This window comes from Gossypium arboreum, chromosome 13, assembly GCF_025698485.1.
Source record: "Gossypium arboreum isolate Shixiya-1 chromosome 13, ASM2569848v2, whole genome shotgun sequence".
NCBI lineage: Eukaryota > Viridiplantae > Streptophyta > Magnoliopsida > Malvales > Malvaceae > Gossypium > Gossypium arboreum.
In genome coordinates, this window is record NC_069082.1 from 87,230,652 (window position 1) to 87,245,979 (window position 15,328).

At 35.5% G+C, this 15,328-nt stretch overlaps 2 protein-coding genes across 3 annotated transcripts; both read left to right on the forward strand.

Annotated features, from left to right (window-relative positions):
• The first annotated feature begins 2,741 nt into the window (after positions 1-2,741).
• On the forward strand, positions 2,742-15,066 carry LOC108464032 (uncharacterized). Of its 2 annotated transcripts, none has more exons than XM_053024011.1 (19): positions 2,742-2,990; positions 3,334-3,556; positions 4,354-4,512; positions 4,912-4,977; positions 5,069-5,158; positions 5,340-5,645; positions 5,866-5,963; positions 6,445-6,480; positions 6,583-6,703; positions 7,573-7,809; positions 8,156-8,251; positions 11,993-12,058; positions 12,225-12,263; positions 12,364-12,498; positions 12,603-12,964; positions 13,259-13,352; positions 13,804-13,986; positions 14,183-14,303; positions 14,579-15,066. In XM_053024011.1, the coding sequence occupies exons 2-18, from the start codon at positions 3,458-3,460 to the stop codon at positions 14,279-14,281; spliced, it is 2,286 nt and encodes a 761-aa protein (XP_052879971.1). In that variant the 5' UTR covers positions 2,742-2,990; positions 3,334-3,457; the 3' UTR covers positions 14,282-14,303; positions 14,579-15,066. The 2 variants fall into 2 exon arrangements, with proteins under 2 accessions (XP_052879971.1, XP_017619586.1); XM_017764097.2 differs by having other exon boundaries at positions 2,756-2,990; positions 3,447-3,556.
• On the forward strand, positions 9,255-11,906 carry LOC128286671 (uncharacterized). The gene is made up of 2 exons (XM_053024012.1): positions 9,255-9,603; positions 9,918-11,906. Exons 1-2 carry the CDS (start codon positions 9,255-9,257, stop codon positions 9,950-9,952), a joined length of 384 nt encoding a protein of 127 aa, XP_052879972.1. The 3' UTR covers positions 9,953-11,906.
• Positions 15,067-15,328: the final 262 nt, after the last annotated feature.

Genomic DNA, 15,328 nt, shown 5'->3' on the forward strand with positions numbered 1-15,328 from the left:
GAAAATCAACTCATCTTAATCAAACTGAAAAATCTAGCGGATCGTGAATAGATATCCCATTCATAGTGGTTTACATTTAGAAATAGATAACATATGAGCTGATACTTAAGAGTGAATTCCTAATTTCGAAATCATACACAAAAGATAGTCTTGACGAACTATCATAACTTGCATAACTTTCATATGCCATAGACATGGACTTACTTACACATATATGGCTCAAAGCCTATAGACATGGGCTTACTTACACATATATGGCTCAAAGCCTTAGACTCCGTAGAGTCTCATACATACATAGAACCTACTTTAGGTTGTCATATTCATTTGTGCATAGATTTCTATACAATCCATCCGAACCTTCACAAAGCTGAAAACCATACATATACATTCTCTGTACTATCCACCCAGACCGCTGCAAAGCCAAATAACACGTGACATAAAATGCACAACATGACATTTCTTCATCTTTCATCCGCCAAAACAACCCTCCACAACTCTGCAAAATTCAAACACATGCATTTTATACACAGGCATTTTACCAACACTATTGTTCCAGCATAACACATATTACACCAAATATTTCATGCATTTTCATATCAACACAATAGACTTCACGATACATTAATATTCCCTTACAAAGTAATTTATCGATTACACGTCACTCAACCATAGAATGACACATCATTTGCTCAACACTCATTTAACATAACCAGCAAACATCACGCCAAACATCTCATTTATACCTCAAAGACTTACAACCAGCCATATACTTTCATATCTACACACAACATTCATCTCGATATATCATCATTCAACCATAAAATTCTTCATCTTAAGACAGAAGTTACAGACCTATCAATAATACCAAAGTGTAAACATCCATTTAAGGCTTAGGTTCTTGAAGTCACCTGTAAATTGATGCCAAAACCTTTTTCTTTGCTTTTTCCTTTGCAACCTAAGCCTTCAGCTTTCAAAACATAACAACTATTTCAGAATCTTCAATGCAGATATTTCATCATCATAAAAACCAAAATTTATTTACATGTAGAGGCCAATAAAATTATTATCCAAAATTTTCGCCTATACAAAACATAATCAACGGATAGCTAAAATCATTAATTTCTTTCATTTACTTAACTCTGAGACATAGAAAGGTTCAAAAACTTATCAGCTTGATAAATTATCCATTACTTATGCATAACTTTCTCTTTTTTCCTCTATGTAGACTGCTCTTTGTCTTTCTTTCCTTCAACCAGACCAATGAAGAAGTTGAAGAAAGAATAGAAAATGAAGGAACCGTGCCGGAGAATAACAATCCAACTCACGCAATTCCTTCACCGATCCCAAACTTAATAGCCAAGTGTACACGTCCATAATCATCATGTCTCCCACTAAAAATATTCCTAGTTTAAACTCAACTGAACCAAGGTTAAAATCCAACTATTCGAAACCAATCCATCAATTTCTCTTATATCAACTAGAGTCCGTTCAATTTGTAAACTTTTCAAATTGATCCCAAAATTACTGTTCCAACTTTAACTTAACGTTTCAAGGTGTGATAGCATATTTCTATAGGCTTCTCTTAAGTTGATTCAAATCTTCAATGGTTACACTTTCAGTTCTTTGTTTTTCCAATTTTCAAACATATTGAATTTTTTTTAATTTATTTTCCATATGAATCTGTTTAGCGTCATTAAGTTTAAAAAGTTATGCTAAAATTAAAGGTCTTAAGCAATCCTACAGTATAGAAGATGCATATGAAAGGATAGTGATATGAACAGTGGATAGTTAAAACCCAACATGCCACGAAAAAAATAATACGAACACAATATAAATACACAGACTGTCAATTAACTAATTGTAGGAGAAGAAGTTGTTTCTATGTAAGATCTATATTCACATTAATAAAATATTGTCCAAAACATCTTCAAAAATAGAAAACCAAGCTCAAATTGTATATTACAAAACATAACTATACAATGTCTACTACATAATTGAAACATACATATTTTCTACAACGTTTAATGAGCAACGACTGGAACAATGATATGATCGAGTTCTATTTGAAGCCTAAAAGCCTTTCAATGTCTCAAAAGACAACTGAATAAGAACAGAAAGACTAAAGACGAGTTTTGCCATGCTTTGCCTAACTAGAGGATTCTTTTGAGTGTAGTGCAGGCCATTGCCAATATTGCCAAGCTCAGATCAGTAGCACTATCAATGGAATAAAAGCTCTACAAATTTGAATCCATCCACTTTCTCTTTGATTTCCAAAACTTTGTCTTATCTACTTCTACAACATGAAAATCTTACCATTTTGCATAAGGAATATATGGGTTTAAGGAAGAAGATGAGAAAAAGTAGAGAAAGAGAATGAAAAGAAAAAATAGAACGGAAAAGGAAAAAAAGAATATGGCAAGGAAGAAGAATAAAATAATAAATGGGTCTAACGGTGGAATAATGAATTTAATGGTGGGATGATTAATTTGGTTAATTTAATTAACGGTAGTGACTAAATTAATAAAAAATTAAATGATCAAAATAGAAACAATTTAATTCTAATGTTAGTAACGAGATAGTATACTTGAATAAAAATAAATTTTATTAAATTTTATCCTTCAAATAGTCTAAAACCAATATTTAATTATAAATTTATTTTAAAAAAATTAAGATTAGTGAAAATTTTAAAGTTAGACTACAAAAGGTAAATTGTATGTAAGAACAAAATTATCCATTATGACAAAATAAAATGACAACTATCAATACATATATCCATATAAAGATAAGTAATGACAAATATCAATATTGAAATTTACCCTTTTAATCCTAAAATTCCCGACCCACTCTAATCTGTCATCACCACCACTCTGTCCAAACAAAGCCTGTGTCTTTTCTCTTCTATTTGATCCCTCTCCTCTTCCTCCTTCTCCTCCCCCGAGCGCTCTGTCTCTTGCCTTCAAGTTTCTCATATACTAGCAAATTAAACTAAGGTAATTTTCGGAACCCTAAACTCAACTTGATTATCGATTTTCTACTTGAGTCATAGGATTTTGAATTATCTGCTCTGTGTCTCCGCATCACTCTGCTATATTTGGTTTTCTGTTTTCGATCCTACTGCGTGTTACCTTCTCTCTGTTTACTTTGTTGAGAAGGGACAAAATTTCTTTTAAGGCTATCGGTTTCAGCGGAAATAGCGTACCGTTCTGGCTGCTATTTTCAATTACGCTGCTATTTGCGGCCACGATCCGTGAAACTGCTACTGCACTATTATTTGAAGCCTTGTTTTTCATTTTTTCATTTTTTTTTGCCTTTTAAATTGATTTTTGGTTGCAGAATTTAAGTTATTCCAACTTAACGTACAGTGTTGACATATTCAAGTGTTCAAAGGCATTGAAATATCCGGTGGTGTAGGTTTAGTTTTTAATTTCATTTGACTGATTACCTAGGGGTCACCGCAATGCATCGAGTGAGCAGTGTGGGGAACAATGCCAATTCTAACCGCCCACGTAAAGAAAAGAGGCTGAGATACGTATTGAGTGACACTGATGATACAAAGGTGAAGTTTTTTCGTTTTATTTATTTATTTCTATACTTTCGTTAGTTATCCCATTGTCCTTTATCTTTGAAGTGAATAAGTTTTCTTCCTTCATTATGTATTTGGCAGTCCTTAGGAATTTGCATATTTGAGGTTCCATTAGGATTCTAATTTATTTATCTGCGTTTTCAGGGTAAGGCAACATTTTGCATCATTGGTGTTTCTCCTTTGTTGGTTTTATATTCCTTTTCTTAATTTCTATGTTATGCTATTGTAGCTAATCTAGAAGGTCATGCTTGTTTTTATATGTATTGTTATATTGGGGCACACAAATTTATAATGATCCATAGAAATACCATTTGAGTCTTCGTGTGATTTTTTTATCCTTGTGTAGATTTAAAATACCATGCCGTATGTGTTCTCCTAAAGGTTGAGTAAGAAATGCTTATTATATATTTGTTATGTTGATAAAATTGGCATATTTTAAATCTATTTGCAGTTGGAACTCCTGAACTTCCTTCTAGGTAATATTATACCACTGTCTTAATTGGATACTTATTATCCTTAAGATTTACGTATGCTAAATTAAAGTGAAAATAATAGCCTTTTTTCTCAATTACTAACTTTTGATAGTGTCCATTGTATCCTTAATTTAAGAACATGCTAACAATCAAATTGGATTATTCTGCTAATCCTTTGTTTTTTATTCTAAAAAGCAAGTAATTAGCTTGAGGATGGTAGTTGAACCTTTTATCTGTTTCTTTTGGTTATAGGCACTAGGCACTGATGTTTCTTCATTTTGGCATGTTGTTTTGCAGCATTGTGCCGGCATAAATTGTTTGGCTGTCCTGAAGTCATCTTTCTCTGATGGGTGCAACTATCTCTTCACTGGAAGCCGAGATGGCACACTTAAGAGATGGGCGCTGGATGACGATGCTGCTACTTGCTCTGCTACATTTGAGTCACATGTTGATTGGGTACCCATTTTTTATTTTTGTTTTTGCCAATGAAAATTTGCTTTTGGCTATGAGCATGATCTTCATTCCTTACCAATAGTCTTTTGATTGCTAATATGTGGTTGGGAGAGTGTGACAATTTAATTTATTTTCTGTTTTTGGTCTACTAGATGCCATATATTGATGTATTACCAAATATAAATAGTTGCTTAGTAACTGACCAGCTTTCCAAAAGGAAAAGGTAGAGCAAGTATTTCGCTTTGCACTTTAATTAATCAACAGTCAGCTTAAATGTCAAAAAGCTCTTTAATCTCCTTTTTCTTTAGTTTGTGGGATTTGCCATCCATTTAATATGTGCATAATATACCTCTGTAATGTGTAAGTTATGATTCAGAATTAAGCTATTTCCTTATTATGCAGGTAAATGATACTGTAATTGCTGGTGATAATACACTTGTTTCATGTTCATCAGACACCACATTGAAGGTTTGTTGTTAATTAATTTATCATCTTTGGCTGTTCCCTTTTTGACTAATTTCGTTAAGTTTTGACATTCTTTTTCCTTGGGATATACCAGACATGGAATTGCTTGTCTGATGGAACTTGTACCAGCACTCTCCGTCAACACTCTGACTATGTAACTTGTCTAGCTGCAGCTGAAAAAAATGTAATTTCTATGTTAAAGTTTCTCTGGATATTATTAGCTAAATGGATGAAAGGTTCCTGCTAATGCAATATTGCTATTTAAGTTTCATGTTTAATTTGGCAGCATAAATTGTGCTTCAAAGTATGATATTTATCATCATAGAGGTCACTTTCTGATTTGTTTTTAGTGTCATACATTTTAGACCAATGTGGTTGCCTCTGGGGGTCTTGGTGGGGAGGTTTTTGTATGGGATATTGAAGCTGCAGTTACTCCTCTCTCAAAGTCCAGTGATGTATTGGAAGATAATTGTTCCAACGGTATCAATGGTTCTGCAAATTCATTATCAATATCAAGTTTGCGGACAATTAGCTCAAGTAACAGCATTGCTGCTCAGACAGCTCAGTGTCATGGGTATGTCCCCATATGTGCCAAAGGCCATAAAGAGTCGGTCTATGCATTGGCAATTAATGATAGTGGAAGCCTTCTTGTCTCTGGTGGAACTGAGAAGGTAGCTTTTACTTCTACCCAATTCAAATGTTCTGATAATAACATGTTCCTCTTCCCTTATGACATCTTGCAGAGGATGGTCATATCTTTACCTCATCCTCTTTCTTTCTTTTTTTTTTTTTAATGAAAAAAAAAAAATCTTTTGGTCATTTGTTATCATTTGGCCTTTTGATTTTAAAATTTTAATGAAACTCTTAGTATCCTGCCTCACTTTCATATAGGTTGTGCGAGTTTGGGACCCAAGAACTGGATTGAAGACTATGAAGCTAAGAGGGCATACAGATAACATTAGGGCTCTACTTATGGATTCTACTGGCAGGTTGGTGCAATGAATTCAGCTCCAGTCGCTATCTGAGTTACAAATAGAATTAACTTGACGTTAGTTGGAAGCTTACAATAGCTTTAGCATGTGTCATATGACGCGTATTTGTCATCTGATTATTTTCTATTGTGACTGCCAAACTGTTCTATTGCAGTGGTGTAAACTCATCTGATTGTAAAATTTTTGTATATTAATAATGGTCCTATGATGGTAAAGATTTTTATAACGAAGGGGTGGTTGAACAGTGGAGACTAAACCTTGTTATGGCTTTATATGGATGCACATGTGCACATTTTATAACTGCTTTCAAGTGAAATTGGGATGAATACTTCTTTTAATGTATCAGGGTCTTTGTTTTTATCTTATAGGTTCTTCCCTTGATTGACTACTAATGAATTATGTTATTTGATTTTATTCTCTTCTGTGCTTTATTTATTTCATTAGTTAAGTGTTTGACAGACATTTTGTTATCTTTCAGATATTGTTTATCGGGGTCATCTGATTCGATGATCAGGTACACAATTTGTTTATTGTTTTGCTGTTGAACCACATGCCGTTTTCAACCATAAATAATTTAAGACCATGCCTTTCAAGCAGTTGTAATTTTAACTTGTAGGCTATGGGACCTTGGTCAGCAACGCTGTGTGCATTCATATGCTGTGCATATGGATTCTGTTTGGGCACTTGCAAGCACCCCAACCTTTAGTCATGTTTATAGTGGTGGCAGAGATCTTTCTGTAAGTGGATATTCATGCCAAACCATTTTAATGGACAAGTTTATCATTTTTTGCCAATGTTTTGATGTAGAATTTGACAAGATAGTTATGCCAATGTAGGACAATTGGCTGATTAGTATTTCAGGCTTGGTTGAGATTAAAAGATGGGAAATTATGAGAAGAATTAGGGGTCTATAGATATAGATTAGATGTAGGCAAAATCCTGTGCTGTGCTGATACCATTATAGGTTGAATGGTAAATTAAGGGCTAAGGGTTTAATTTGAAAATTAATTTTTATGAGTAAGGTTATGGACTGAAAACAATCTTAGAAATTGCAGAGCAAGAAAGGTGAATAAGTGATCTAGGTGCTTTGCTCATAGAGTTGCATTTCCTTAAACATTGTACTGGGGCAAAAGCTTGTAACTACAGTTGCCAAAGTTCTTGTAAATTTTTTGTCTAGTAAACCATGCTCATTAATGGATAGTAATATTTATTCATACAAACATATGGGATCCAGAGTAAGAAACTTCCAAAACTGACTTAATGCAGTTACAACTCTTATACATGAATAGAAACTTAATAGATGGATTCACTGCATCAAATTCTTCGATTTCCTCTAATTTTTTTTTGAAACCACTCAAATATGTTTGACATTTTAAAATGAAGTGAACAGAAAATGAAATAAAACGTTGCAACTTTAACTCAATGAAACTTAATGTTAAGACTTTAAAATGCCTATTCTAGCTTAAGTTTCTGAATTGGTCTGGTAATGAATAAAGGCCATAATTTTAAATATTCTTAGCATAATCTTTACACTTTCTGACATCCTTGTCTGTTACCTGTAAATATTTAGCTTTAATTCTGAATTTGTGCTTTGTACATACATCAGTTATATTTGACAGACTTGACAACTAGAGAGAGTCTTTTGCTTTGCACAAAGGAGCATCCGATTTTGCAGCTGGCGTTGCATGGTGATAGTATATGGGTTGCAACGACAGATTCTTCGGTTCATAGATGGCCTGCTGAAGGAAAAAATCCTCAGAAGGTCTTTCAAAGAGGTGGTTCATTCTTGGCTGGAAACCTGTCCTTCTCCAGAGCACGAGTTTCCTTGGAAGGGTCTACCCCAGTAAGTATAGTGTGTGTGAATTCATGTTTGTATATGTTTTGGCTTACAACAGCACATCACCATGTTTGTCATGAAAATTTCTCATAAATCTTTTTTTTTTCTCACTTTCATTAATTTGTGTCAAGTATTACTAAATACGTTGAAGTATTGATGTTCCTGTTTCATTTGTTTCTTGCTCACCCAACCCCAAGAAAAAGAATAAATATTAGATTGTCCTTTTATTAATCATGATATGCATTGTTATGTATATCCCTTTGATGTTTGGCTATGATTTGTTTTAAACTTTATCTTCTATCCTTCTCCCTTCATTTCTGTGCTGACGTTGTCAGTTGTCAATTATTTACAGGCTCCTGTTTATAAAGAACCCATCTTCACCATTCCCGGCACTCCTGCAATAGTTCATTATGAGATTTTAAATAACAGAAGGCATGTATTGACTAAGGTAAATTCGTTAGTACTTCTGTTGGAATTCCTTAAATTAAGCAGATTTTCTACATTAGTACTAGGGATTTCCTTGTACTATTAGCCATAATCAAATTACTAATTTTTAGGGATAGGCTAATTTCTATAGATTATTTCCTTTTTTATTTTTCCTGCTATTCTTTAAAAGGCTGTATTCAGATTAGAAGTAATAAGAGAAAATCATTCTTCTTCCTAGAACTTGTTCATGGTATCAAGAGCATCAGGAATCCATTTGATCCTGCTCTTTCTTCTCTTCTCTTGTTCTGTTTTTCTCTGTTAGAAACCGTACTCCCATGGGTGACACCCAAAATTTCTCTGAGACTGAGATCTCACAAATAACTCAAAATCACAGTCAAGGAATCCCACAAGGTGACCTTAACTCTTCTCTTATAATCACAAATCATCGATTAAATGGAAAAAATTTCCTGCAATGGTCACAATCTGTCCTTATGGTTCTTCGTGGCCAAGGAAAATTTGGGTACATTAATGGACAAATTCCTCGACCAGCATCAACAGACACTGGTTATGCAACTTGGGAGCTTAACAACTCAATGGTTATGGCTTGGCTTATAAATTTGATGGAAGGTCATATAAGCCGAACGTATCTTTTTTTCAAAACTGCCAAAGAAATGTGGGATGCAATCAAGGAGAATTACTCGGATCTTGGAAATACTTCCCAAGTATTTGAGATCAAATTAAAGTTGAAAGATATTCGACAAGGAACACTTGAAGTCACTCAATATTACAACAACCTAAAGATCTTATGGCAGGAGTTAGACATGTATTATGAAGTTGATTGGGGTGAGGGCTTGGAACACACCAAGTTCATGGATCATCTTAACAAAGAACGTCTCTATGAGTTCCTAGTAGGACTAAATCGTGATCTTGATGAGGTCCGAGGATGAATACTAGGCAGAACCACACTGCCAACCATAGGAGAAGCATTTGCTGAAGTAAGGAGGGAAGAGAAACGGCGTCTTATTATGTTGGGAGACGCAAGAGAATTAAAACCATTGACCGTAGCTGGTCATCATCCTTCCGAGAACTCTGCTCTTATTTCAAGAGGCCCTCAATCTCAAAGGTTCAAAGATGGAATTGATTCTGGTTCAAAAAGGCCATGGTGTAGCCACTGTAATCGGGTTGGGCATACCAAGGAGAAATGCTTCAAACTCCATGGCTATCCTGAAGAAAAAAAACAGAAAGAAAACAAGGCAGCAATGATATCTACTACTGAAGAAGATGCTCAGAATGTTAGGCTAACCAAAACTCAACTTGAGGCTCTTCATAAACTACTCAGGACTCCTACAGCCAGTGGGTCACTAGCTATTCAAGGTACTGCTTTAAATACTACACACGAACCTATCACAACTTCCTGGATACTAGACTCGGGTGCATCCGACCACATGACAGGTAATCTAAGTTTGTTTCACACCTATTTACCTTGTCATGATCACTCTCGGATTCGCATAGCTGATGGATCTTACTCACCGGTGGCTGGAATGGGGATAGTGAGACTTACTGAAAATTTTTCCCTTGATAAAGTTTTACATGTTCCAAATCTTTCCTGTAATTTACTCTCAATTAGCAAGCTTACCAAGGATGAAAAAGTACTTGCTGAATTTTCTACTTTCGGTTGTGTGGTTCAGGAACAGGAATCGGGAAAGATGATTGGCACTACTAAAGTTAATCATGGCTTATATGTTTGGAACAAAAACAGTTCACAAGAAGGGATGGCCTTATCTACATCAAAAGACGATCCTATCATGCTATGGCATCGTAGACTAGGACACCCGAATTTCATGTACTTGAAGAAACTGTTTCCTCTACTATTTCTAAATAAGAAAATTAGTTCATTGAACTGTGAAGTTTGCCAACTGTCTAAACACACTCGTGTCCCTTATCCTTTGAAACCTTATGTTCAATCTCAACCTTTCTCTTTAATCCACAGCGATCTATGGGGAGCCAGTCGAGTAAAAAACATCACAGGGCTAGGTGGTTCATAACTTTCATTGATGACCACACTAGAGTTTGTTGGGTCTATCTCCTTAAAGAAAAATCCGAAGTCTCTAGAGTCTTCAAAAATTTTCATTCAATGATTCGAACTCAGTTCAATTCAAATATTCACACCCTTAGAACTGATAATGGGAGAGAGTACTTTAATTCTATCCTAAGTCCTTATCTTTCTGAGCAAGGAATCATACATCAAAGTTCTTGTCCTAACACCCCTCAACAAAACGGGGTTTCCGAGAGGAAAAACAGACACCTTGTAGCCGTGGCTCATGCCCTTATGTTTACTATGGGTGTACCAAAGTATTTATGGGGAGAAGCTGTCCTCACTGCTTGTTATCTTATAAACCGACTCCCATCAAAGGTATTAAACTTTCAAACACCTTTACATACTTTTCAAAAAATTTTTTCCCTTGTTTCGTGTTCCTAATCTCCCAACCAAAACATTTGGTTGCAAAGCATTTGTCTACAACCATCAACCCAACCAATCTAAACTTGATCCTGGAGCTCACACTTGTGTCTTTATTGGTTACTCACCTGCACAAAAAGGGTACAAGTGCTACTCTCCAACCTTACACCGGATGTTTGTGTCCCTTGATGTTACTTTCTTCGAAAACGAGCCATATTTTTCAGCCTCTCATCTTCAGGGGGAGATACTTAGTGAAGATGAGACCTTGAGCAATCTTCTCATTATACCTCAAGACTCTATCAGCCCTACCACCACTACAAAACCTGCTGAAAATCCTACAGCCACTGTTATTCCTGTTTTGGAACCTGTCAGCCCTACCACAACTACAAAACCTGCTGAAAATCCTACAGCCACTGTTATTCCTGTTTTGGAACCTGTTTTTCCTATCTCCACTGTTCAGCAACAAGAAACAAGGGTGATTAATCATACTAATGAAGAAAAACAGCCCACTCATTCTGAAAAACAAGGAAAAACTCAGGGACTTCGTGTATACTCTCGGAGACATCAGCTGCCTGAGACCGAAACAGCAGTGCCTATGCCATCTTTACCCGAGGACTGTCCTGAGGAAGAAGTTTCACCTCCTTCATCTTCCATCCATCTTCCAATTGCAGTAAGAAAGGGCACTAGGAGCTGCACTCAACATCCCATTTCTCGGTTTGTATCCTATGGAAACTTGTCTAAATCCTACAATGCCTTTGTTTCTAATGTTGACTCTGTAGAAACTCCAAAGAACATAGACAAGACTCCTATGGAACCCAACCTTAAATTAGGAACTGGTAAGGATGGAGAAGAAGTAGACAGGGGGAGATATCAACGGGAGAAACATTTGGAAGCTGCCTACAGGATATTGAGATACTTAAAAGGGACTCCTGGTAAGGGGTTGCATTTCAAGAAAAATGTTCGAAGAAATTATGGGCAAGCTGGGTTTGATTCACATCTACACTCCAGCTTGAGGGGGAGTGTTGGAATTCCTTAAATTAAGCAGATTTTCTACATTAGTGCTAGGAATTTCCTTGTACTATTAGCCATAATCAAATTACTAATTTTTAGGGATAGGCTAATTTCTAGAGATTATTTCCTTTTTTATTTTTCCTGCTATTCTTTAAAAGGCTGTATTCAGATTAGAAGTAATAAGAGAGAATCATTCTTCTTCCTAAAACTTGTTCAACTTCTATGGATTTTGGTTCCTACGATTTTATTTTGGGAGATCTATTTTTGCATAAATGATATTAATGTCTTTAACAGGATACTGCTGGTTCGGTAAAGCTCTGGGAGATAACCAAGGGTGTTGTGATTGAAGACTATGGACAGGTACACTAGATTCTTTTGCTATTTTCTTTCTTTTCTTCCCCCTCAAGGAAAAGTGCTTGCACTTTGCTTTTCATTTACAGGTTTGGTACACGTAGAGACACTCCTGCATATGCAAGGTTATGTTTTAGTTGTATGTATTTATTCATTTCTTTAATTTAATGTCCAGGTTTCGTTTGATGAGAAAAAGGAGCAGTTGTTTGAGATGGTGCGATAACTATTTATTGGATCGTAGTAGTTGAATATACTGCATCTTTTCTTTTTTCTTTATGGATTTTAATTTTAATTTTTGTTTAAAACCATTCTAGGTAAGCATTCCTGCATGGTTCACTGTGGATACCCGGCTTGGGAGCTTGTCTGTTCACTTGGACACCCCTCAATGCTTTTCTGCAGAAATGTACTCTGCAGATCTGAACATAACTGGCAAACCTGAGGATGATAAGGTATTAGATTTTTCCATTAATCGTGGCAATCTTCAGACACGGATATCTCTGAAAATAATCGCTGTGATTAGTACATGCATCTGGTGTTGACTTGTCTTTGCCAGGTCAATCTAGCTCGTGAAACCCTTAAAGGCCTATTGGCTCATTGGATGACTAAAAGAAGGCAAAGACTTGGCTCCCAGGCTTCAGTTAATGGAGATGTTTTATCAGGAAAAGATATTACTACAAAAAGTCTTACTCATTCAAGAATTGAGGTAGATGTTAATGCTGAAAATGATTCCATGGTCTATCCTTCTTTTGAGTTTTCTACAGTTTCCCCTCCCTCAATTATCACTGAGGGTTCCCAAGGAGGTCCTTGGAGAAAGAAAATTACTGAATTGGATGGAACCGAGGATGAGAAGGATTTCCCTGGTTGGGTTTTGGACTGTGTGTTGAGTAACAAGCTTCCACCTCGCGAGAACACCAAGTAACTTCTGTGACCTCATTAAACTTTCCTCTGCTTCTTGCAGAATTTTTTTTTTTCCTTTACTCAATTAAATCTTAAGGTTTTCGAGGAACGCCACATACATTGAACTGCTTATTGGTTGACCTGCTTGTTTATATGCTTGCTATGACTTAAAGAAACCACACTTCTTTAACATCATTGTACTTTATTCAGAACCATTGATACTTATTAATTTTACTTCTTGGGTATTGAGCAGGATTTACTTTCTTCCTTTCTTCCTCACTCTCCTGATAGTTTTACTTTTCATTTTTGCAGGTGTAGCTTCTACCTTTATCCTTGTGAAGGTTCAGCTGTTCAGATCCTCACACAAGGGAAGTTAAGTGCACCTCGCATCTTGAGAATACATAAGGTATGCATGTTTAGTTTTCTTAGTATATGCGTCTGCACGAATATGTTTGTAGAAAATAGCAAATGTTGTTAGTATAGAAACTTAGATCACTTGGGCTAATACAGTAGAATCTCTTTCATATTTTGGAACTTGAATGGCATAATGGCCAAAAGAGCAATGTTAGATTACTGAAAATGTTAGTTTAAGGTGCATATACATTGATAGGACCTTTAACTTGGTCGTAGCCAAAACAAGATAGAAATAAATTATAATAAAACTATCATTTGAATTAGCTTTGTTGAGTGCTTAGTTACATGTATGTTAGAGGAGATGGCTCTGATTTGTTAGATTCTTTCTTCTCTGGTTTTATAATATTAATGCCAAACAGCTGGTTCTAGGTTGTATTTTTGTATCATTATTTTATGGATTCTTAGGTATTATAATGTATATTCATTATGTTTTGGTTATGTAGGTTGTTAATTACGTCGTAGAAAAGCTTGACAAACCATCTGATAATGCTAATACTGATGGGACATTTTCGCCTGGACTTGGAGGACGATTGCAGCATTTAGCAGTTGGGGATGGATCTTTTCGGTCTGGATTGAAGCCTTGGCAAAAGCCTCGACCTTCAGTCGAGATTTTATGCAATAATCAGGCAAGCCAATTGCATGTTTGATGTTATAATGCCATTGGCTAACAACCTAAGATCTCATTTTCTGGCACCAGTATTAGATCTTCCTTTGTTTGTGATTGAATTCAACATAGTAAACTAAATTTGACTAACTTGTTTTGTTCTATTCAATCGTATTATTCCGGTCACTTATTTGATTTGCTATTATTATGTGTTCTAGGTATTATCTCCAGACATGAGCTTAGCTACTGTCCGGGCTTATGTATGGAAGAAACCTGAGGACTTGGTACTTAATTATAGAGTGATACAAGGCAGATGATCTTATGGACTTCTGGGAGCAGGTGAGTGGCAGCTTATTATGTTGTATTTCTTGGATTTGTTTCATGGTTTCTGAAAGCAAAAAAAAAGGTGGTTATTTGTTTAGAGGAAGCATGCCGGTAATTTTTTCTTTGCCCATAATTTTGTCAATTTAACATTTAGTGTCTGTTTCTTTTTGGTCTGTGATGAAATGTCGTACAGTTTCTCTTTGAGCATGTCTACCCATTGGATATCCTTAGCAAGAAATCAGCTAAGATAGTGTTTGAATTATATCCTCTCTTTATCTATTGGGCTGCAGGTTGGTCTCAGTATATTGGGATGAAAATCTATTACTTTGGTAAAGTGTTGGGACTTATTATGTTCATCTGAGATAGCCTTCGTGGTCTGAAAGTGTTGGTGGGATTCTTCTATATTTTGAAAGACGACAGGTTTCAATCTGGGGGCGTTCTCCAGACTTTTTCCGGAGGGTCATGATTAATGTTTTCATAGATAGGCAGATGCTATGATGAATTTTTGATTTTGACATGCATGCATGCATGCTTTCGCCATACAGCAGAAAAAAAGGTTCTAGGGTGGCAATGCAATCAACTGAAGAGTTTGTTATTCCGGGTGGACAACGAAAACCGGGTACTTTCTGGGACAAAAAACATTAAGGCTTAATGATTTCGGAAGCTCTGTAGATTTGTTTTATGGGGGATGATAATCTAGTCATAGAAACTGTTATTGTGAAGTTGAATTTTTCTTCATTTATTATTCTTCGAAATAAGACAATCAATTTGCATTGAATCCGTATATTTCTTGAAAATTTCTCTCAATGCTTATTTCTTTTTTGTGCATGATTCGGTAGATTTCATACCGTGTTAGGTTAGTTACACTCTGGGGAGAGGGTTTCATGTAGCCGATAGATGCCTTTGCTAAAGTAATGCTAATTGTTTTTTTTTTTTATTCTTTTATTTATGTATTTGTAATCAAATTAGAAAAGCAAAATTTTGTTTATGTTGGTGCTTTAATTCCGTAGGTGTAAAGTAAAAAGTTGAATCATTTTCCC